Source organism: Falco cherrug, chromosome 7 (assembly GCF_023634085.1).
Source record: "Falco cherrug isolate bFalChe1 chromosome 7, bFalChe1.pri, whole genome shotgun sequence".
In the NCBI taxonomy this organism is placed as follows: domain Eukaryota; kingdom Metazoa; phylum Chordata; class Aves; order Falconiformes; family Falconidae; genus Falco; species Falco cherrug.
This window is the reverse complement of record NC_073703.1, coordinates 38,454,988-38,474,843: the sequence shown is the minus strand read 5'-3', so window position 1 is coordinate 38,474,843 and position 19,856 is coordinate 38,454,988. Positions and strand designations below refer to the sequence as shown.

Here is a 19,856-nt window from a genome sequence, read left to right as displayed (position 1 = left end):
TCTGTCACTGACAGCCCATTCAAAATGGTTTATGTTTTGGAACAAAAATGAAATCTCTCACCTTCCACCAGCATGTGGTGTTGCTTTGATAGCCTTTTTCTGCTCGCTCTGATCTGCTGCTCTTGAACACAAGCAGAAATGACACAAGAAAGCCAAGGAAAACCAGCAGATTGTGGCTTTTTGGCACAGTCATTGCTTCCATGTGGAAATCAAAGCAAGCTCTTGGAGGTGCCTAGCAGATGATTGCTGCATCAGATGGACAAAACCAGGGTGTGCCACGAGCTACATCCTCTCCCTCCTGCTGCAGAGAGGCATGGCCACATGGGAGCTGCCGTGGGAGGGGAGCACCCCACTGGAAATGGTGGGGATGAAAACTCCTGCAGCAGCCTTATACGGTACCACAAACCAAGTCAGAGACCCACAGGTGGCAAATAGACACGATAAAAATCCAGGTAGATTAGTATCCCATCTCCAGCCAGTTGAGTAAAGCTTGTGTGTAGAAAGAGTGCATGAATGGGATTGTCCTGCGAAAATCTGATAGTCAGGTGCCGTGCCGGCTTTTCTTTAAAGGGCATGGCAGGGCAGCAGGTATCCTGCTTCTCCTGCTGCTGCTGCAGTCAGAGCTGTGGCAGTGGTGGAGAGGAGTGTCTGCTGCCCTGCATGCAAGGTGGGCAACCTTCGAAGGGACAGAGTGGGCACAGCACGCTGCAGCGTGGGGAAGAAACCCAAGGTAGAGACAGCAGGTCTCAGAGGAGGAAGAAGGGAAGGGAGGGTTTATAGAAGACTGTGCAGGTTGGTGCAGGGATTGAAAGTTCACTGGGCTGAGGGCAGGATGGGAACACAGGAGGATGCAGTGGGTGGTTTGTGTACCCAAGAGGTCTTCTTGGGCCATTTGGAGTCTTGCTGTTCCTCCCAGAGATCCCCAGCGCAGAGCTCCTGCTGAGGCCAGTGATGGCTCCTGGATCCATTCTCCGCCACTTTCTCTGGCTCCTTGTGAACTCCTTTATTCATTTTGCCTCCACAACAGCTTGTTGCCATAAGTTCCTCCATTTAACAATTTGTGGTGAAAAATATCTTCTTCTTTTACATCTGCTGCTGGATCATTTCAGCGGGTGCCTCCTTGTTCTTGATTTATACAAAGTGATGATTGGTTTGCCCCTATTTATCTCCAAACCACTGATGGTTTTCCAGACCCCTGTCATAACCTCTCTCACTCATCCTTTCTCCAGTTTGAAGGTCTAGTCTCTTCGGCCTCTGTTTCTACACCTCTGCTGAGCTGGGAGGATGAGTGCATGCGGTACTCATTCACGGTGGGTATGCTCGCCATTTACAGAGTCCCCTATAGACTAACACACTCAGGCATCTTGTTTTGTTCACTGTCCCTTTTCTAATCACTGCCAATGCTCTGCTTGCTTCTTTGATCTGTACTGAGCCTTAAGCTGACGTTTCCTGAATAGGTGCCACCACGGAGTATGTGTAACTGGTTTGGATGTATATGTGCATGCATTGTTTATCTTTCTCCACATATTACTTTTCATTTATCAGAAAGGAATTTCCACCATTTTATGGCTTGGTCGCTTGTGCCCTGCAATCCTTGTGCAATTCGTGGGCAGTCAGCTTTAGCTCACCTACTTTGAATAAAACCAGATCATTCCTCATCCCCATGCCTGGATGATGGATGGGTATGTTGTGTAACACAGGGCCTGGAGCAGATTGCTCTGAAAATCTTTCATCTGCTGATTCCTACAGGCGTCAACACCAGATTCCCTTCACCTCTTATATTTTAAACAGTTAAAAATCAACAAAGAGCCTCCCCCTTCCTCAGCCTGGGACAGCTTCATTTCCCTAAGGGCCTCTGGAGGCGAGCCCCGTTAAAACGCTTCCGCAAACGGCATCCTGCCTGACCTCCTCCCGCTCCTGTGCAAGGCACCCCCTTCACTCGGGCAGCCACGCACACGGATATACACGCACACACACACAGATACACACGCGCTGGGTGCCGCAGCCGGGCTCTTTAAGCGGTCCTGCCGCCGGGGCCTGCCCGGCCCTTCCCGCCCCGGCCGGGCCCGCGGCGCTGGCAGCCGGCCGCCGGGGGGATGGAGGCGCTGGGGGCGGCCGGGGGACTCCTGCTGGGCCTGTCCCTCCTGGCCTTCGGCCTGTACTGCTGCTACGTGCGGTACATCCACGCCAAGTACGACCACATCCCCGGCGCCCCCCGGGAGAGGTAAGGGGCCGGGGAGGGGCGGGGCCCCGGGGGGGTCCGGGCGGGGCGCCAGCGGTGGGAGCCGCTCAGCAGCGCCGGGCCGCGCCGTGAGGCCGTGCCAGCGCGGAAGGTAAACACCGCGGCCCGCGTCTGTGCGGGGCGAGCTGCGGGGGCGGGCCAGCAGCCCGCGGCGGTGGGCCAGCCGCCCCGCCGGCCTGTCCCGCAGCGCTGCCGGCCAGGCCTGCGCCCGGCGGCGGCCCGTGCTGCCCTGCCCGCCCCGCCGGGTCACCGCGGGCGGCCGCGGCAGCCCCAGGGCAGCGGCCTGGCGTGGCCGGCCCCGCCGTGCGCTTGCTGCCGGGGGGGGCCCGACGGGCGGGAGGGGCTGGCCGGCCCAGCACAGCCGGCCGTGCCACAGCGACCCTGGCTCCAGCCGGTGCTTCCCTGCGCTCCCTCACGAGCGGGGTGCGTGGCTCCAGAAAACCCCGAGGCGTAAGTGACAAAGGGCAGCGAGAAGGCGGCCGGCCAGGCAGCGGCAGCGCCGTCACAAGGCGCCCCCGTTCAGCCTCACCTTTGGGTGCCTGTGCCCCCGTAGCGTGCCACGGGAAGGGACGCCATGCCAGCCCAGCACTCCGACACGAACACGCCTACAGGGACACCGGCTTGGCAGCCTAACTCCTGGCTTCAGCTTACTTGTGTCATCAGGGTCGGATACCAAGACTAGAGAGAGGATGGATTTTGCCATCGTTGAACCTGCCTGTCCTTAGGTGCATTTTTGAGGCACGAAATAACACACTTGATGGCAGCTGGAGGCACCCTGCTGCTGCTTTTCTGTCCCTTCTACAGGATTTGAGGTTGTGTTAAAAAAAAAGTATTTTGAATTAAGAAATTTACAAGTGCTGAAGCTGCGAAATGGCAGAACCAGGCCTTGTCCCTTGTGTAGCCCTAATCCAAGGCTGGTTTAAAACCCAGTCAAGTTAATCAGTGGGAGAATACAGAAACAATAGGTGATCAATTTGTGTACACCGGTGCTCTCAGCAACACAGGTGTTTCTAGAAAAAATCAGTATATGTGAATAGGAATTGCTTGTTCAAAGACTAAGCCTGCTTGAAGGATTGTGTGAGGTAAAGCAGGCAGAAAGAAGATCATGATCTGAGGAGGACCTTGGAACCAAGGCAGAGACTGGAACCAAGTAGATAAATCCACTGGGACAGAGTCAGGTGATAGATTCACAGAACTGACAAGACCAAAGGAAACTTCTAAAAACTTTGGACATTGACCAATGATTTGATAAGTGCATATAAGCTGTGCTGTATCCCTTTGTTTTCTGCTACTCACTGAGGTGGCGGCCCAGCTCTGAATTGTGATTAAAGCAAGCCTAGTGGTACCCACATCTGTGTACATTTTTCCTTTAACAGTTTGCTGTTGGTGGTCAGCCTAGGATCCTTCCCAGGAAGGTTTCTAGTACCGGTATGCCTCGGTGGAAGCTTGTCTGCCATGTAAGCCCACACTACTTGATAGCTTTTCAAAAGTACAAATTGCCAGAGACAGTCCAAACCCGCTATTTCAGTACGTGTTGCACAAACACTTCCACTCCTAAGTGTCCAAGGGAAGGAAAATCAAATACTTCCAGTTTTCAAAAGACATACATTTAAAAATAAAGGGGGAGGGGGAGGGGGTAAAGCTGGGTGCCATGTGTGGTGGTGGTCTCCCCAGTACAAGACAGACATTGGCAGACTGGAGTGAGTCCAGTGGAGGGCAGACAGGATTCTTGGGAGGCTGAGAGCTGGGCTTGGTTTGCGTGGAGAAGTGGCTGCTGAAGGGCTGAGGGGATCCACAGGCTGTTTTCAGCTACCTGATGGGTGGTTATGAGAAGATGGAGCCAGACTGTCCCTGGAGTTGCAAAAAGAAGGACAGAGGGCAATAGGCACAAGCTGACTTGAGGGAAATCCCAGTTAGGTATAAAGGCAAAAACACCCTCACCATCAGGACGCACAAATGCTGGCACAGGTGACTGGGCAAAGCCCTGAGCCAGGTACCATTGTTCTCACATTGACTGGTCTGGAGCAGAGTCTGGACTGGTGGCCTCCAGCAGTCCTTGCCGACCCAAATTACTCTGAAATGGGATTCATCTGAATCTAAACACTTCTCAGCTGAGACTGTTATCTGGTAACTGGAGAAGAGCAGCACCAGAAGCAAAGGCTGGTTTGTGTCCAGCTTGCTGCCCACTGGGACCAGCCCCCAGTTGCGGTCAGCAGATCTGCTCCCCAGCAAGCTAGTCCACAGCCTGTATCCTTTCAAGGTATTATTCTGTCCCAGATGCACAACTTTGCCTCTGCCCTTGGCTCTTTCGCTTTGATAAAAGCTTAAGAAAACCTTATTTTAGGATGAAGTATAACAGGATCTTAACAAAACCTCGCGCTTTGTCTCAGGTGTTGTGGCTGCATGATGACAAGATTATGTTATTGCCATTGATTTCCTGGGCTGATGTATTTTTATCAGAACTAATGCAGCACACCTCTAAAGGACTTGTGCAGGACAGGCTGGAAAAATGAGTCCTGGTGGCTTTGTGTCATTTTTACTGCATCAGTGGCTCACCTGTGAAGAAGGGTGGTCATGTCTTCAAAGGTTTGCTTCATATTAAAGATTTAATAACAGGCAATGGGCAAAAAGGATTTTTTTGCAAATAGATGTTTTCAGTTGATAGTGTCACATAGTTGTATATCCCAAACCAAGCCCATGCTTATTTTTTTTTCATGGCATGTAGTAAGTAATTAGGACTTCTCATTAGAGGATGAACATTTTAGGCCTGTTGTAACGCCTGACTTAAATGAGTGGTGATGGGACAGGGGATGAAAAAGATACCTCTGAAGATTCATTTGTCACACCAGAGGAGCCATGAGTGGGACCTTGCTTCATGTGCTGCAGATAGAGGTTTCCAGAGCTTCAGCTAATGAAGGACTCATCTGTCGTATTTAGGGCTTTCACATCTTTTTGGAGTCCAGTTACAGTGGAGGAGTCAAGTGAAGGATTAAAAGTTCCTTTAGATGCTGGGTACCTGTGTTGAGTGCTTGTTATTTTAAGTGCCTCCTGGTTCCAACAAAAAAAAAATAAGAGCCTGTTTTTCTTCTATAGCTTGTTTATACTAAAAAGGATGATAGCATGGCTGTCTGTCTCTCAAATGGAAAACAGGTCTCGAGCGCAGCTTGCTTCATTTAGAGAGAAGCCTGGCCAAATTTTTCTTCAGATGTATGCAAAGCCGGTGGGAATTCACCACTTGCAGCCGAAGGAAGAAACTGATCTCTTAACTTTAATGCAGCTGTTGTATTTGAAGAGTTAACCTTTTACTAAATTCTGCAATTTCTGTATTAACCAGCGATTATCCTTCTAGGTTGCCCTCTTTTTTTTTTTTTTTTTTTTTTCCCAGCATTTGGGGTGACATGGCTTTAGACAGGAGGTGGTTTCTAATTTTACTCAATTTAACTCCGTTGACAGAACTAAAGTTATGCTTACCAGGGCTGAGCATGTATTGAAGAATGTTTAAGCAAATGTGTGTTGTATGTACAGAAACATGATAGATGCAGTCGAGATTCAGTCAGCTAGACAAGGAGCAAAGCAGTTTGCTGGGAGCTCCCACCCAGACCCAGATATCTCCTATAATACAGCAGCAAAAGAGACCTTGTCCTGCCTCTCTGCACTGGTTTGCCTGGCTGCCCAAGTGCACCAGCCTGACCCTGGTCCCCAGCTCACTCATGTGAGGGCTGGGCATTGGCACAGTTAGGTCTTACTCTTGCCTTTCCTGAGAAGGAGGAAAACTGAGCAACACTCGTATTGCATCACTGAGCAACAAGGATTGCAGTCCATACAAAATCCTATGTTGGCATTGTCATGACACTCTTAACCTTCATTTTCTGCAGCTTTTTATTTGGACATCTGCCGATCTTGTGGAGGAAACAGGATTTTATGCATGATTTCTTCCTGCAGTGGTAAGTTGAGACACATTAATAACAGTGAATGGGCTAGCCCTGTAGCATAAATTGGGAAATCAAGGCACAGGGGCTCTGAATTATATATTTAGCATCATTCAGAAGGTCAGTAGAGGTGCTACAGAGAGAACGCTGATCTTTCTCTTAATGACTTTATTCACTGAAGACTGCAGTAGTTCCCAGTACATGCTGCTTTGGTCCTTTGAGGTTATTAGGTCTGAACTGTTTACATGTTGGTGGTTTGTACCATAATTATCTAATTATTTTTTTCCTTCTCCCTTCTTTTCTTGTAGGGCAGAAAAATATGGACCTATTATACGGCTGAATGCCTTTCACAGAGTCTCAGTGCTGATTCTGAGTCCTGAAGGAGTGAAGGTGATGCAAAATAAAGCCAAATCAACAGCGGGGATTGGCCTGGCCCTCCAGAAAGAGTGAGGTGATGCCTGATATTCAGGGCAGCATGGTGCAGCCAGTTCATGCCTGCAGAGAGAGTGGCTCTGGCTGACTTAGGAGCTTGAGGTGCTCTGATCGGTTGATTTGCTTTGTAACCTTTATTTAAACAACAGGTAGAGCAAGCATCCACCATTTCAGAAAAGGAGACTCTCTGCAAGAGCTTAATATCTCAAATGTGTGAGGCATGAGGGACTGAATTTCTTCCTCTAAATCTTTGCAATAACCACAGAGTGAGATTTCAGGTCATTGGGCAAAATCTGCTAGAGGCATGCAAAACAATCTAGCAGCACAGGAGCTGGGGAATTGGGGCACACCAAATAATTAATCTAGTCTTCAGACTATTGCTACAGGAGGAAAAGAGTGAGTGGCTTTTTATGTTTTGTCTGGGAAACAGATCATGCTCAGTATTCACTGACCTGAGATTTGATTTTAGGAGTTCTTGATGTCACCACAGTACCCAAAGGATCCGCTGGTGTATGGTCGTATCTTCAGCTTATTTGGTGAGAGGTAGGCTAAACACACCTGAAGCCATTATGATCTGAAAATAAGTGCAAGATTAATAACATCACAGGCATTGTCTCAGACCATTTACCTTAGTGTGGGGACCAATAACTAATTCCAGGCATACATAAGCAGCATGTACCTATTAAAATACGTGTCAAGTCAAATGTCTTCCCAGTCAAGGAGGAGGTTATGTTGAATTTTTTTTTACCTTGACAATATTTCCCCCTTCTGTAGATGTTGAGTTAGTCTCAGAATAGTTTGTTCAAAACTTAGAGTTTTAGATGACTGAATTATTCCTTAATGCATGCAAATTTCCAGCTCCTAAGTTCAGTAATAGAAAGGGATTTTTCTCTGTTAGCCTGAGGCTTTAGAAAAATAATAATCCAATTGTTATAGTAAGTATGTGCATAACAGCTGTAATGAACCAGCATCTTATTGAACTCGGCAGTCCATGCCAACCAGGCAAAACATATCTGCATTTCAGTCGTTGTCCATAGTGATGTAACAGTTGTGTAGTCAAAGCAGCACAGTGCTCCCTACGTGTGGGAAAAATCCAAGAAAACAGATGTGAAAGAGTTATCTTTGTGACTACGTGGGATTCTGTGGGCTCCCTTGCTGAAAACCGTTCCTTTCCTTGTTTTCCTAAATGTTAGGTTTCTAGGGAATGGCTTGGTAACTGTTTGCAACCATGAGCATTGGCACAAGCAGCGGAGGATAATGGATCCAGCTTTCAGCCGAACGTAAGGCAAATATCTTTGGGTTGATCTAGTGCTTATTTCTACTGTATTTTCATGATTCTTTGTGTCGTTGATTCGTTATTTCATACTTAGAAAGAGAAAAAAAAAATTTAGTGCCAAAATCATGTTTTACTTAGTCCAACACACCATTTCTGGAACAGGTATAATTTTACCAGATTTCCCATGGGACAGTGACACCCGTAAGAGCTCAGCGACAGCAGAAAGGTCACAGGGTTGCATATTTGGGAATGTGGTGATAGCTGCCTTATTTTGGCAGAAAACAGACCTCAGGGATTTGATGTGGGCAAGCCTCATCATTCACCTGAGTGATTCCCTGTGGGAGATACCGTGTGATTGATAAGCAGGGGGTTGGTCTGGTTTGCTTGTGTGTGCCTCGATGCGTTGTGTTTAGGGTCTCAAGATGAAGTCCGCGTGCTTTGGCATGCACAGGCCAAAGCCCTTTGCCACAACAGCCGTTGTTTACATGGCAGGACAGGGTGGGGCTGCTATAAGAAGCATTTAGCTCATTTTATCTGTTTGATTTTTAAAGTATAAAGGCAAATTTATTACAAATAAAAGAAAAAACTTTACCGTTTTCTGTGGAAGATAATGAAGGTAATTTTGTCTGAGCAAAGATGTCCTCTCCAGAGCCTCCATCTCTCATTTTTATTGATTGTTCAGCTACCTGATGGGTCTGATGGAAACTTTTAATGAAAAAGCAGAGGAGCTGATGGAGAAGCTAGAGGAAAAGGCAGATGGAGAAAAAGAGTTTAGCATGCTAACGATGATGAACCGGGTGACTATGGATATCATTGCAAAGGTACCAGCTGTCCGCTTTCTTGTTTCCTCTGCAACTAACAAGAAGGAATGGAAGTAACAAGTACCAGCAGCAGGATGTGATCAGGAGCTGGAGCCAGGGAACAAAACCTTTACCCACTAGTGCCAGAAGAGCTGAAGGACTAAGTAATTGTGCCACTTCCATTTGGGCTGAGCCGTAGGGAGGGGCAGTTAGGTTGCACAGCCTGGTTGTGGCCTGCAGGATGGGGACCCTTTGCAAAAGCCCTTACAGCCTCATACCTCCCACCCCTCCTGCTGAAAGGGGCACACCAGTGCTTGCTCTTGTGTGGATGTTGTGTTACTACATTATATGTCAGCATGAAGTCTGCCTTACGCTCACTTTTCCCTTCTCTATGCAAAAAGTTTGGGATGAACGGAGAGTAATAGTAAATTATTAACACCCCAGATAAGGAGGAAGCATAATGTAGATATTGCCCTTCCCTCACAGCCTCCTGCAAGGTGGGGTGTAGCTTGAGGTGTTTTTAGGAAAAGGCGGTGGTGTGAGGCTGTTCTGCTGTTTCACCCCAGCCCCAGAGAGCCAGGAGGATGCAACAAGTTGCCTTTTTCTCTCCTGCTCTTCAGGTAGCCTTTGGCTTGGAATTAAATGCACTGAGTGATGACCAGACACCTTTCCCGCACGCTGTGACTATGGTTTTGAAGGGGATGGCCAAGATGCGCATGTCCTTCATGCAGGTCTGTATGCTTTTCACCTCAGTCCTTTCTGCTCGCAGCCAGCTGGAGCCTGTGCTCCTGCATGAGTTAGTGGGTTGGAGCTGTGCGAGGCCCATATACGATGGGGAAACAGTCACCTGTAGCTCCTTCCCTCTAGCATGCCTCAAGATAAAATTCATTTAGTGCTTTAAAACACTTGCATAATTAACATTAACATTTAATGCTTCCTTTCTCTTTCTGCTTTCTCTTCCCCTCTCATGTATTGTCTTCTTATATGGTTTTACACTTGCCCACCCATCACTGCAAAAATTGAGATTTTTGCCATTTGTCCAAGAAGGATGGCAGCCTTCACTCAAGGTAGAAGAAATTTGAACATTCTTACCATAAAGAAATTGTATTTTCAACCCAAATTAATATGCTAGGAAATGATGTATGTAATAAGAAATATTTAAGTTAACATTTCACAGTTTCCAGAAGCTGTATTTTAGGCTTTTAGAGCTTCTGTTTTCCTTTTTGGGCCCCGAGGTGAGATTCTGTATTGCATGCTGCAATTTATTTCCATGGAGAGGTAAGGAATTTTGCTCACGGTGCCCAAAACATCAGCTGTAACAAGGCAGGACATCAGCATGCACAGAAGGAAATATTTCTCATTTCAACTCAAACCCTTCACTTGGAGAGAGCAGACATTTTTGTGGCAGATATCATTTAGCAGAAAGCAAGGTACTCGCTTGAAAAATAACATTAGCAATATTTTTTTACCAGCAAAAGGAATAAAATGACTGAAGAAATTCTGTATTCAGTACATGCCAGGGAATCAGAAGCTGGTAAAGGAGGTCAAGGAGAGTCTGAGGCTGCTGCGGCGTGTGGGGAAGGAGTGCATTGACCAGAGGAGAGAGGCCATCCAGAATGGGAAGGAAGCCACACTGGATGTCCTTACGCAGATACTGAAAGGAGACGGTAGGGGACACATTGCTGTTTGATTGAATTTCTCTATGGCACATTCTGCCATGAGATTCAGGAGGAATTGTTTTGGGGATCTGAACTTTGATCCTCCTTTGATGTCTTTTTCACGCTATAGTGAGAGTTACTTTGAAGATTCCCTGTTTCTTTCTGTTAGATCAAATATTGGTTGCAAATCACTGTCGAGTTGCCCATTCTGTATCTCCTCCCAGTGCCACCGCAGACAAAATGTGCAAAACAGGGAAGGGCATTCTGGCTGTTCCAGCTGGGGCACGCGGGTGTCTTCTAATTTTGTTTGGTTTTCCCTCTTGACAGCTCTGGAGGGAACTAGAGATGACGAAAACATTCTGGATAACTTTATCACTTTCTTTATCGCAGGTTGGTAGTCTTTTAATGCTTGGATATGTCATGTGGGAAGCTGTACCCATTCTTGGGCTGTCTACAGGGTCATGATTAATGTCCTTGCTCACTCCATGTGATGCTGCTGTAACCAGGAGTCACTTGGTTGGAAGACAGCAGTATTACACTAGCGTCGGACCTGCTGGGTGAAGTCTGAAGAGAACCCTTAGTTTTCTCGTAGGCAAATGATATGTTATAGCACCAGTCCAGTGGTTTCCAACCTGTGGTACAGAGGGCAGCAGTGTCTGCTGGGGTGTAAGGCTATTTCTTACGAGTTCTGGCACTGCCTCAAATCCTGCTAAACCCCACTGAAAGCATCTTCAACATGTCCTCATGTCATCTCACCCACATGATTAAACAAATTCTTGCCTTAAGAGCGCTAGTCAGTGCTTGGTAGGAGAGAGCACTGTGAAGCCTATTGGAAAAAGCAGGGGCTAAGATGATGCATGAGGTAAACAACATAGAAAGATTTACCTTGCAAGTCAGTAGGAATTAGGTTTCTTAGAAAGTGAGGTCAAAACACTGTTCTCTCACAAGAAAAGTGTTACTGCAACAAATAAATTTTTTGCAGAAGTCTGTTTTCTGCAATGCTTTAAAATAATACATCTGCCTATCCATGAAACAATGAAAACTATGCATATAAAGCAGACTTTTCAAGACAGACAGTGAGAAGTTCTGTTTTCCCTCCAAACCAGTAAATCCTTGCTTCTCAGCAGAACCGTGTGTCCCGTAATATGACAAGACAAATACAAAACCTCACTTGCCCTTCTGTTAGGGAGCTCATAACCAGTAGGTGCCATACGCAGCCACTGCAGCGTTCAGCAAGATGGCTTGTATCTTTACCAGCTACATCTTGTCATTCCTGAAAGCTCCTTACATAGAATCTACATCCCTTTTAGCGTTTCCTTTTATTTCTAGCATACTTGAACTAAAACATTTGGAGCCTGATGTTTAAAGTTTCCTGTTCACAGCCACACTTGTAAACCATCTTTGTGTCATATTATTATTTCATACTAACCTTGAAACCAATTTTTGGTGTCGTTAGGTCATGAAACCACGGCCAATCAGTTGTCATTTACAGTAATGGCACTGGCTCAGCATCCTGAAATACTGGAAAGGTATGTGTGCTCCAGTTTGCAAACCCAGCTTGCTGTTAATTTCAAGGTAAACTTAATTGTAAGGATTATTAAAAAGCTAGGATTGATTCCCAATAAATTTTAGTCTGCCTTCCAAAATAAAGTTTCATAGTCCCAATATATCTAAAATTTTTTAAAAAAGCTTAAGATTATTTCAATTCTATCTAGGTAATTTTTTTCTTCCCAAAGCCTTTGTACATACTGGTCCCAAATCCTACCTGATGTGGCTGCACTGGATGCACATTGCTCCATCCTGATACAAGGCACAAGTTCAGGCAGGCTGGCTGGGAATCAGTAGGCATCTTGCCTAAGGGTGGCAGTTGAAGGCCAACTCTGTCTGGAAAGTGAAAAAATGTAATTTGTCAACTTGCCTAGCAAGAAACGGGTGTCTGCAGTTAACATTTTTTAATTTAACTGCAGGCTTCAGGCAGAAGTGGATGATGTTCTTGGTGCCAAGAGAGACATTGACAATGAGGATCTTGGCAAACTCACCTACTTATCACAGGTACTGTGGACGTGAGGTAAAATACTTGTGAGAGCTGTTTGGTAGCACCTCTGCCATGTCATGGAGGAGCCCTGCATTTTTAAAATTTTAAGAACAATGCCAGTATTTGGTCCTGACAGTGTTTGTCCTCAGAGAGCCAGCAGGCAGGTACTGTAAGCCATTTGCAGCAGCCCAGCCTTGTTGGGAAGGATGCTCCTCAGATTTCTTTCCAGAGTCCCACACAATTCCTTCACTGCTTTCCTTAATTATTACCAAGCTGGGAACTAGAGTGGGGTTGCTTAATCCCTACCTGTTTAAGCTGAAACTATAGCCGTATTTTAAGAAGGATTTGCCGCTTCAAGCCCAACCTGTGTATGAATCCCACGCACTTCCCAAACTCACAGCTCTATCTTTGTTTGATTATTGTTAAAGCATTTCCAGCTATGATCTCACCACACGCCATAAACTCGGTGGGATTTGAGGACATCCAAAAATAATGGCTGGGTTTTGTAATTTCTCTTTTTTAAAAAAATGTATTTATTATTCAGTCTTGAAACCCTCTTCAGTCACTCAGGGGCAGGGAGGGGGAAAGAGAGTTTGGTTCTAAAAGAGGTGTTGTGTATAGAAATGCTAGTTGGTAGTGAACTACAAAACCAGGGCTTGGCTACTTGCCAGCATTTGTGTTGCTAATCCTTTTTCACAAGATGAGGGACACCACTAGCCCTCAGTAGAGGCTGAATCCCCATCTCAGCAGCTATTCTTCTGCTGATATTTCCCTGCTTGCTATGATCACATTTCTCTTAAACTGCCCTGCTGAGGTGGATGATGGTGTTTTACCATTTGCATTATCCTATCCCATGAACCACTGTGCTTTGACAGTGGATAGATCTCAAAGGTGTGTTTCTCATAAGGAAAAGGCATCTCTGTGATTACAGAAATCAGCAGGCTTCCTTAGACTTCACCAAATACCATCACAATTACACCACTCCAATTAGGATGAGGTATCTAAGCTTTTCAGTTTTAAGACAGATCACATGAGAGCCTTTCAAAGCAGAACAGAACAAGCTTGGATCTGTACAACCAAAATCACAGTTGCCCTTGGTCAGAGACAGTCCATCAATGGAGAATCAGAGACCACAGGACTCTTCTCCTGTCACTCAGGCAATTCTGAATCTTTTTGTCCATGCTTCTTTTTCATTAATCCACTCATGCATACATGCTGTTAATTGCATTTGCAGTGCGATGCTAATGTGCGCTGTTAATTAGGTTTCACTTTGATGAAATAAGCCATTCTTACAGCTCACTGCCACCAAAAGAAGTGGTCTCATTCCATTTTTTCCCTCACTATTGCCTATTAATTTTCCTTTGCCAGGTTGTTTTTTGTCATTTTGGTGCTCTGACCTGGCTCAGCTCCCCGAGCAGCAGAAGCAGGACAAAGGCAGGAGCAAGAGCACAGTGCTGAGAGTGGGAAGGAGGTGGGAGCCGGCGCTGAGAATAGCACACTGGGGGCATGAGACTTCAGTCTTAGATATTCCCTTTGAATTTGCTTCCCAGTACTTTTTTGGCTTAGTTGTTGACCTGACTTGAGGTGTCAGATCTGTTCAATGTGTGGCATCTTTTGAATTTCCTGTGTTTTATAATTCCTTTTCTCTGTGTTTTACCAGTTGTAAGAAAGAACCTGAAGGAGCTGACTTATCCATATATTTTGCCCACAGAAGTCCAAGACAGATACACCAGCATCTGTTCCATAAGTCAAAAGCTCCCATTTAGCCAAAGTGAAAGGCCATGGGGAAGTAATTAATTTTATTTCTGCTTTCTGCACCATATTAACTAACTGACCTTTTGTGCTTTTTGCTAACGCAGGTTTTGAAGGAATCACTGCGGCTGTACCCACCTGTCCCGGGGACGGTACGCTGGTTGGAGGAGGAGCACATCGTTGATGGTGTCAGAATTCCTGCAAACACGACACTTGTTGTGAGTCCCATACACCATCAGCTTTTTGCTGCTCTGTTGATCCAAATGTAATGGATCTGTGTGTCAGAGGGCCAAAATCCTCCCGGGGCCTATTGCTACTGGCGCCTCTGAAATTTTGGCCAAAACTGGGGTATGAAGTGGGGCTCTGGATTGTTTTTGCCTGGGGAGTGGAAGGCAGTTGTGGTTTTGTACCGGTGACAGCAAAGAGGCATTTTCAGTGTGCTGCTCCTCACTAATGCAAATAATCTCGTTCTTGACAGTTTAGCACGTATATGATGGGAAGGATGGAAAAGTATTTCGAGGATCCACTCACTTTCAATCCAGACCGGTTTAGCAAAGATGCACCTAAGTGAGTTTCTTTTTACTCCCAGGTTATTAAATATGTAATAAGGAACCATTACAGGAAAAGATTTCAAGGGGAAAAAAGGCAGGATAAAACTATTTTTCCATTCCACTATGAGTAACACTAAATCCTTATCCAAATGCAAATAGAGCGCAATAACTTGCAGCTTTTGGCCAGAAGTTCTTTTGACAACAGAATACCTTACAAAGAAAGACCAATACTAATGTTATTTAATGTTTGTATCGAGGTCAAAGCTTTGAGCCAAAACCAGATTGAATATTTGCCTTGGTGCAATACAAACATTTAATGTGCAACAGCCCTGGCCCCAGGATGCTTGAAGTGTCTGTGCATTAAAGAGGGAACAAGGGACAGAGGATGCTGTTCAGCCAAGTGGGCAGGCAGCCTAAGTCTGAGCAGTAGCTGGGAGTGCAATAGGAGGGACCGGTGACCTGAACAGTTGGTGCTGGTCTCTGCATCTACCTACTTCATGAGGCAGGGGTTCTACTTCAGCCTAGAGTTAGTTTGGTCTCCTGACCAAAAGCCCTCTCACTCACATGGTTCAGAGCTGCCCAAAGGAGCAATAATTGGGTGGATTGTTATATCCTCCTGATGGGCTGGAGAGCACTTAGGGTATGCTTGACACTCAGCTTTGAAATAAGGTTTGCACACATCAGAACAGCTGTGTGAGCTGAGCCATATAATAAGTGGAGATGACAAGGAAGCTAGCTGCAGAGCTGCATTGCTGCTCCAAAGCAAAAAAATGTTCATTTGGAGGTTGTCCTAATGAGTCAGCTAGGTGAGGTGATATTTAGACTATTTCCTTGCTACTGTGATGAAATATTTGCTTGTTTCTTTACAACCAAGCTGTCAAGAGTGACAGTTTTGAACATTTTTCTTTGCAGGCCATATTACTGCTATTTTCCATTCTCTCTGGGACCCCGATCCTGCATCGGGCAGGTGTTTGCACAGGTAAGCAGAGGCCTGGAATGATGCTTCATTAACTGGCACTGGGCCAGGTCAGGGTGTGCTGGCTGTGGCTGGTGGTGGGGGACCAAAGGCCACACTGATGGTGCACTGATCCTCTTCCCTCTGGAGGGCAGATCCCCACTGTGCCCATGACATGGCATGTCTCTCAAACACTGTCACATGAGCAGACATACATGTACCACACTGGTCCCACGTTACCCGTGTGCGCATGCAGACCAGGTGTCTGTAGGGGAGGGGGCAGCAGGCTGCTCTCCCTCTGAACTGTCTGGGTGACCCTGCTTGAATCAGAACCCCTTGATGGGAATCGCAGTCAACATCCCTTTGCCAGCTGAGGTCAGACACGTGGGGGTGTGCAGGTGCTCTTAGGGACCACCCCGTGGCTGCAGCTGGCAGAGTTAAGGCAGGGAAAACATCAGCTGGCAGAAGGGCATAAGGCAGGACTGGCAATGAGAAGGTGAAGAGAGGGCTGTGTGGATGGGAGGAACAATTTAATGCAGTATATGAGCATGGCAGAGAGCATTTCAGAAAGACAGAAGGCCAGCTCTTTGGGTGTGTGCTGTGAGTTCATCTAAGCACCACTGCTCAAAATCTTCAGATTAAAGTGCTTAGTTTTCCACTCTGATTTCCAAAATGGGGTTAGTGCATGAATACAAGGACCGATCTTGGTACCTGTTGGTTGTCTTCAAATCCAGGAAGGCCCAGACAACTGTTCTTCCTGCCCAAACTCAGATGGCTGCGTTTACACAGCAACATTTAACTTTTAAATCTCTATACTGACAAAGCAGCGTGACATAATACACTGACTTTAAGTAGCTGCAGTCCAAGCTGTATTTGCTGTCACTGATGATGAATTTGCTGTTCTTAACAGATGGAGGCGAAAGTGGTGATGGCAAAACTGCTGCAGAGGTTTGAATTCCAGCTGGTACCAGGGCAGAGTTTTAAACTCGTGGATGCTGGAACCTTAAGGCCACTAGATGGAGTAATGTGTAAATTAAAGCCAAGGAACCCTGCAAGAGGCTGCCGGGCGTGACTACTGGGAGCATGACATGGTAGTGATAGTGTTTCTTCTGATTTTGAAGATCTTCACACTAATTAAAGGTTAGACTTTGCAGGCGCCTTTAGAGGATTAGTAGACTGAAATGTTTTCCTAGCCTTCCTCATCATTTACTGAAGAATACCTTAGGGGAGTCACTCCAGTGAGCATCTTCAATCTGGAAGTATACCTGGAATTGCAAAGTATGTTGTTTTTCCTGGATGGCTATTTGGTTCTGACCAGACTTGGAAAAGTTTGGTGTTCCTGGAGCTCCACACAAACCTACACCCCAGCTGATAGTTTCCACTAAGTTTGCTTAAGACACAACGTAGTCTTAGTTAAGCCCTTGTTTGGGGAGTTTCCTACTTACACAATGAAATCAGAAAACTTAGTGGAGCACAAGATTTGGGCTGAACTTGGGAAGAGAAGTCTGGAGATATTCTCTTGGTCAAAGCACTTTTCCCATCCCTGCTCTAAATGAGAAGAACAATTGGTAGGAGCAATCTGAAACAAAAATCAGAGACTAAGGTCACTACTTTTCCCTGTTGCTTCTACCCAGTTTAATTTAGTCTTTCCTACTTCTTCCGGTATTATTCAGAGCATAGGTTCCCAGTCCATGTTGTAGAAGGGGGCTTCCTCCTACCCCTTCCCACAGCCTGTGCCCATTGTCCTGAGATACTGTTTTGAGAGGGAGGGGGTCCTGCTGGGCTTATTTTGACCTGGATCATTTTCCCCATCTGATTTACTCACAAAGTACGCCAGCACTTGGGCCAAGTTGTCTAGTAGGTACAGCAGGGTTGGAAGTAAGTGCCTGGAAGCACATACTGCTTAAAGTGATGCTGCTGCTGAACAAATGTGTCTGCAACTTGAGCTAGAGGCAGGAGAAGGTCCCGCACCACCTTCTTCTGCAGATGTGCCAGAATTGGTCACTGCATGTAGGCTTGCAGCCTAGTTCTGCTAGGGAAAAAACTATTATGTGAAAATGCCACCTTCCAGAAATGTGTGGATACCTAATAGGAGTTTGTGCCTCATCACAGAATACAGGGAATTTAAGACATTTGGTACTGCCGCTTTCTTTCTTACCTTTTTGAATTCAAAAGGCAAGAACGCAGTCTGTACACTGCCAAGTTCCTGTGGTGGTTTCTACACCAGGAGAGTAACGTCCCAGAGCCTTCCCGGCTCTGCTGCTGTTGTGCACATTCAGTGCAGCAGTGGGATAGCAGGCTAATAAGGTTGCTGTAGCTTTTGGTAATATAAATAACATCATAGAGTGTGCTAATATGACTTACACCCAGGGGTGCCAATACCTGTATTGCTAGGGGAAGTTTAGTCCATGAGTAGATCAAGTCTTCAAGCCCTTGTGCTGGATATCTGCCTATGTTCTCCTAGACATTAATAAAATCTTACTGGGAAATCAGGACTCTCCAGCTGGATGTGTGTTACTGGGATCTAACGTGATCAGGAGTGGGATGCTTGGTGCCAGTTGGGCTAGATGTGCTGATCGTGTAACAAAAGGCTGAATCTTGAGAATATGTCAAAGGGAGGGAAGTGCAGTGCAGGGAGTAGTGGGGGAAGCTGTGATGGGGAGTGCGCTGTGAACAGCACGCAGACAGCTCAACAGACAGGCTGGCACATTGTGCTGTGGAAATGCGAGATGCCACCAAGCCAGTTCTCTGCTGTGCCCTACTAACAAATGAGCTGAGGTGCATTAGTTGCACAAACACATACTGCTTTCTGCTACCCCTGCAATGGGGACAGGTGCCTCCAAGGAGGGCTGAATAAGGGTGGTAGCATGTTAAAACCCTGCAGCAAGTTTTGTGAGACATCATCTGCCCGAGACATAGGCTTCCTGCCTGCTCTGTGCTTACTGTCAGAGGATGCTGTTCCTGCTCTCTCTGCAAGCCCAAATGCCATCCAGCTCTCCAGGGACGGCTGACACAGGCTTTTCTCCTGTTTCTGCACCCAAGAACTCCCGCCTGTCAATGCTGATCGTCTTCCAGCAGATGGCAAGCTCTCATTTTCCATGCACCCAACAGGAGCAGCGCTCCTCAGCCTTGACAGCTCTTTCTCTTGGGAGACAAGCTGTCCTGACTCCTCTAGGGCATCATACCGCAGGAGCAGATGATGCTCTGTGATGTGCAAACACCCTGCAGCGTTCTCGCGGTTTCATCCTGCATACCCAGCCAGGAGGTGATCCCTTGTCCACCAAAAAATAGGAGGCAGGTTCAGGAAAGCTGCTCCCTGGTGCCATGTATGTCAGCTGGATGCCAGCACAGGCTTTGCCAAACACCATTGAGAAACTTCAGGCCAGAATTGCCTAGGGAGACACGTCTGTGTCTGCCATGGGCTATAAAAAGATCTGGGGGCTGCAGGTTTCTTGGACACCACAGAAAAGGACAATTTTTCCTTATTCTGGGGAAGAGAAATGTGCTATTTCACTTCTGGGGCACGCAGTCATCTGTACCAAACCGCTCTGCTAGGGATTGTGGCTGGTAAGACAAAAAAGCAGAGCCAGGTCTGTCTTCCCAGTGCTTTTCCCAGCTGCTTGTAGGGAAGTATCATACCTGCAGCTAATTTTCTTTTTATTCTTTTCCTGTCTCTTGGGAAAACAAAAAAAAGCCTGGAAATGGCTGGTGGGTGATTTTTCCTTGGGTGCCACCCCAGTGGGGCCCAGCACAGCCTTGTGTGGCATGCCTGGAGTCTGGATGCAAAAAGGTTTCTTGGCTGACGTGGAGCTGCAAAGCCAAGCTGCTCAGGACAGCTCCTGCCCCGGCACCCTGCAGGTAAGCGCTGCCCTCCAGGACCTCCTCTTGCTTTCATCCTGCCCCAGATGTGCACACTTGCAGATGGGCAGGAACTGCCTGAAGGCAGCCAGAAGCTCAGCTGGCAGAAGTCATAGAATCATAGAATCGTTTAGGTTGGAAAAGACCTTTTGGATCGTCAAATCCAAGGCAGAACAGCTGCCCCCAAAGGTGAGAGCACTGGTGGTGACACTCACAAGAGTCTCTAATATTAGAGGTGTCTAAATCTTCCTCCTGTTCTGAGGGATGGCTGCTGCAGGTTTCTTTGATCCCTCTTCCAGACTTTATCTCTTTGCTTCCCTTTTCTGGACTGATGGCCAGGACTTTTTTATGCTAACCCAAGAGCTTGA

At 46.7% G+C, this 19,856-nt stretch overlaps 1 protein-coding gene across 2 annotated transcripts; it reads left to right on the top strand.

The window, feature by feature from the left end:
- Positions 1-1,913: 1,913 nt before the first annotated feature.
- On the top strand, positions 1,914-18,125 carry LOC102060075 (cholesterol 24-hydroxylase). 2 transcript variants are annotated; one of them, XM_055717006.1, is made up of 15 exons: positions 1,914-2,224; positions 6,118-6,186; positions 6,480-6,561; positions 7,073-7,146; positions 7,797-7,883; positions 8,562-8,700; positions 9,300-9,410; positions 10,190-10,346; positions 10,665-10,727; positions 11,794-11,866; positions 12,305-12,389; positions 14,232-14,342; positions 14,603-14,691; positions 15,588-15,654; positions 16,541-18,125. In XM_055717006.1, exons 1-15 carry the CDS (start codon positions 2,097-2,099, stop codon positions 16,700-16,702), a joined length of 1,497 nt encoding a protein of 498 aa, XP_055572981.1. In that variant the 5' UTR covers positions 1,914-2,096; the 3' UTR covers positions 16,703-18,125. The 2 variants fall into 2 exon arrangements, with proteins under 2 accessions (XP_055572981.1, XP_027660782.1); XM_027804981.2 differs by lacking the exons at positions 1,914-2,224; positions 6,118-6,186 and having other exon boundaries at positions 6,530-6,622.
- The last annotated feature ends 1,731 nt before the right edge of the window (positions 18,126-19,856 follow it).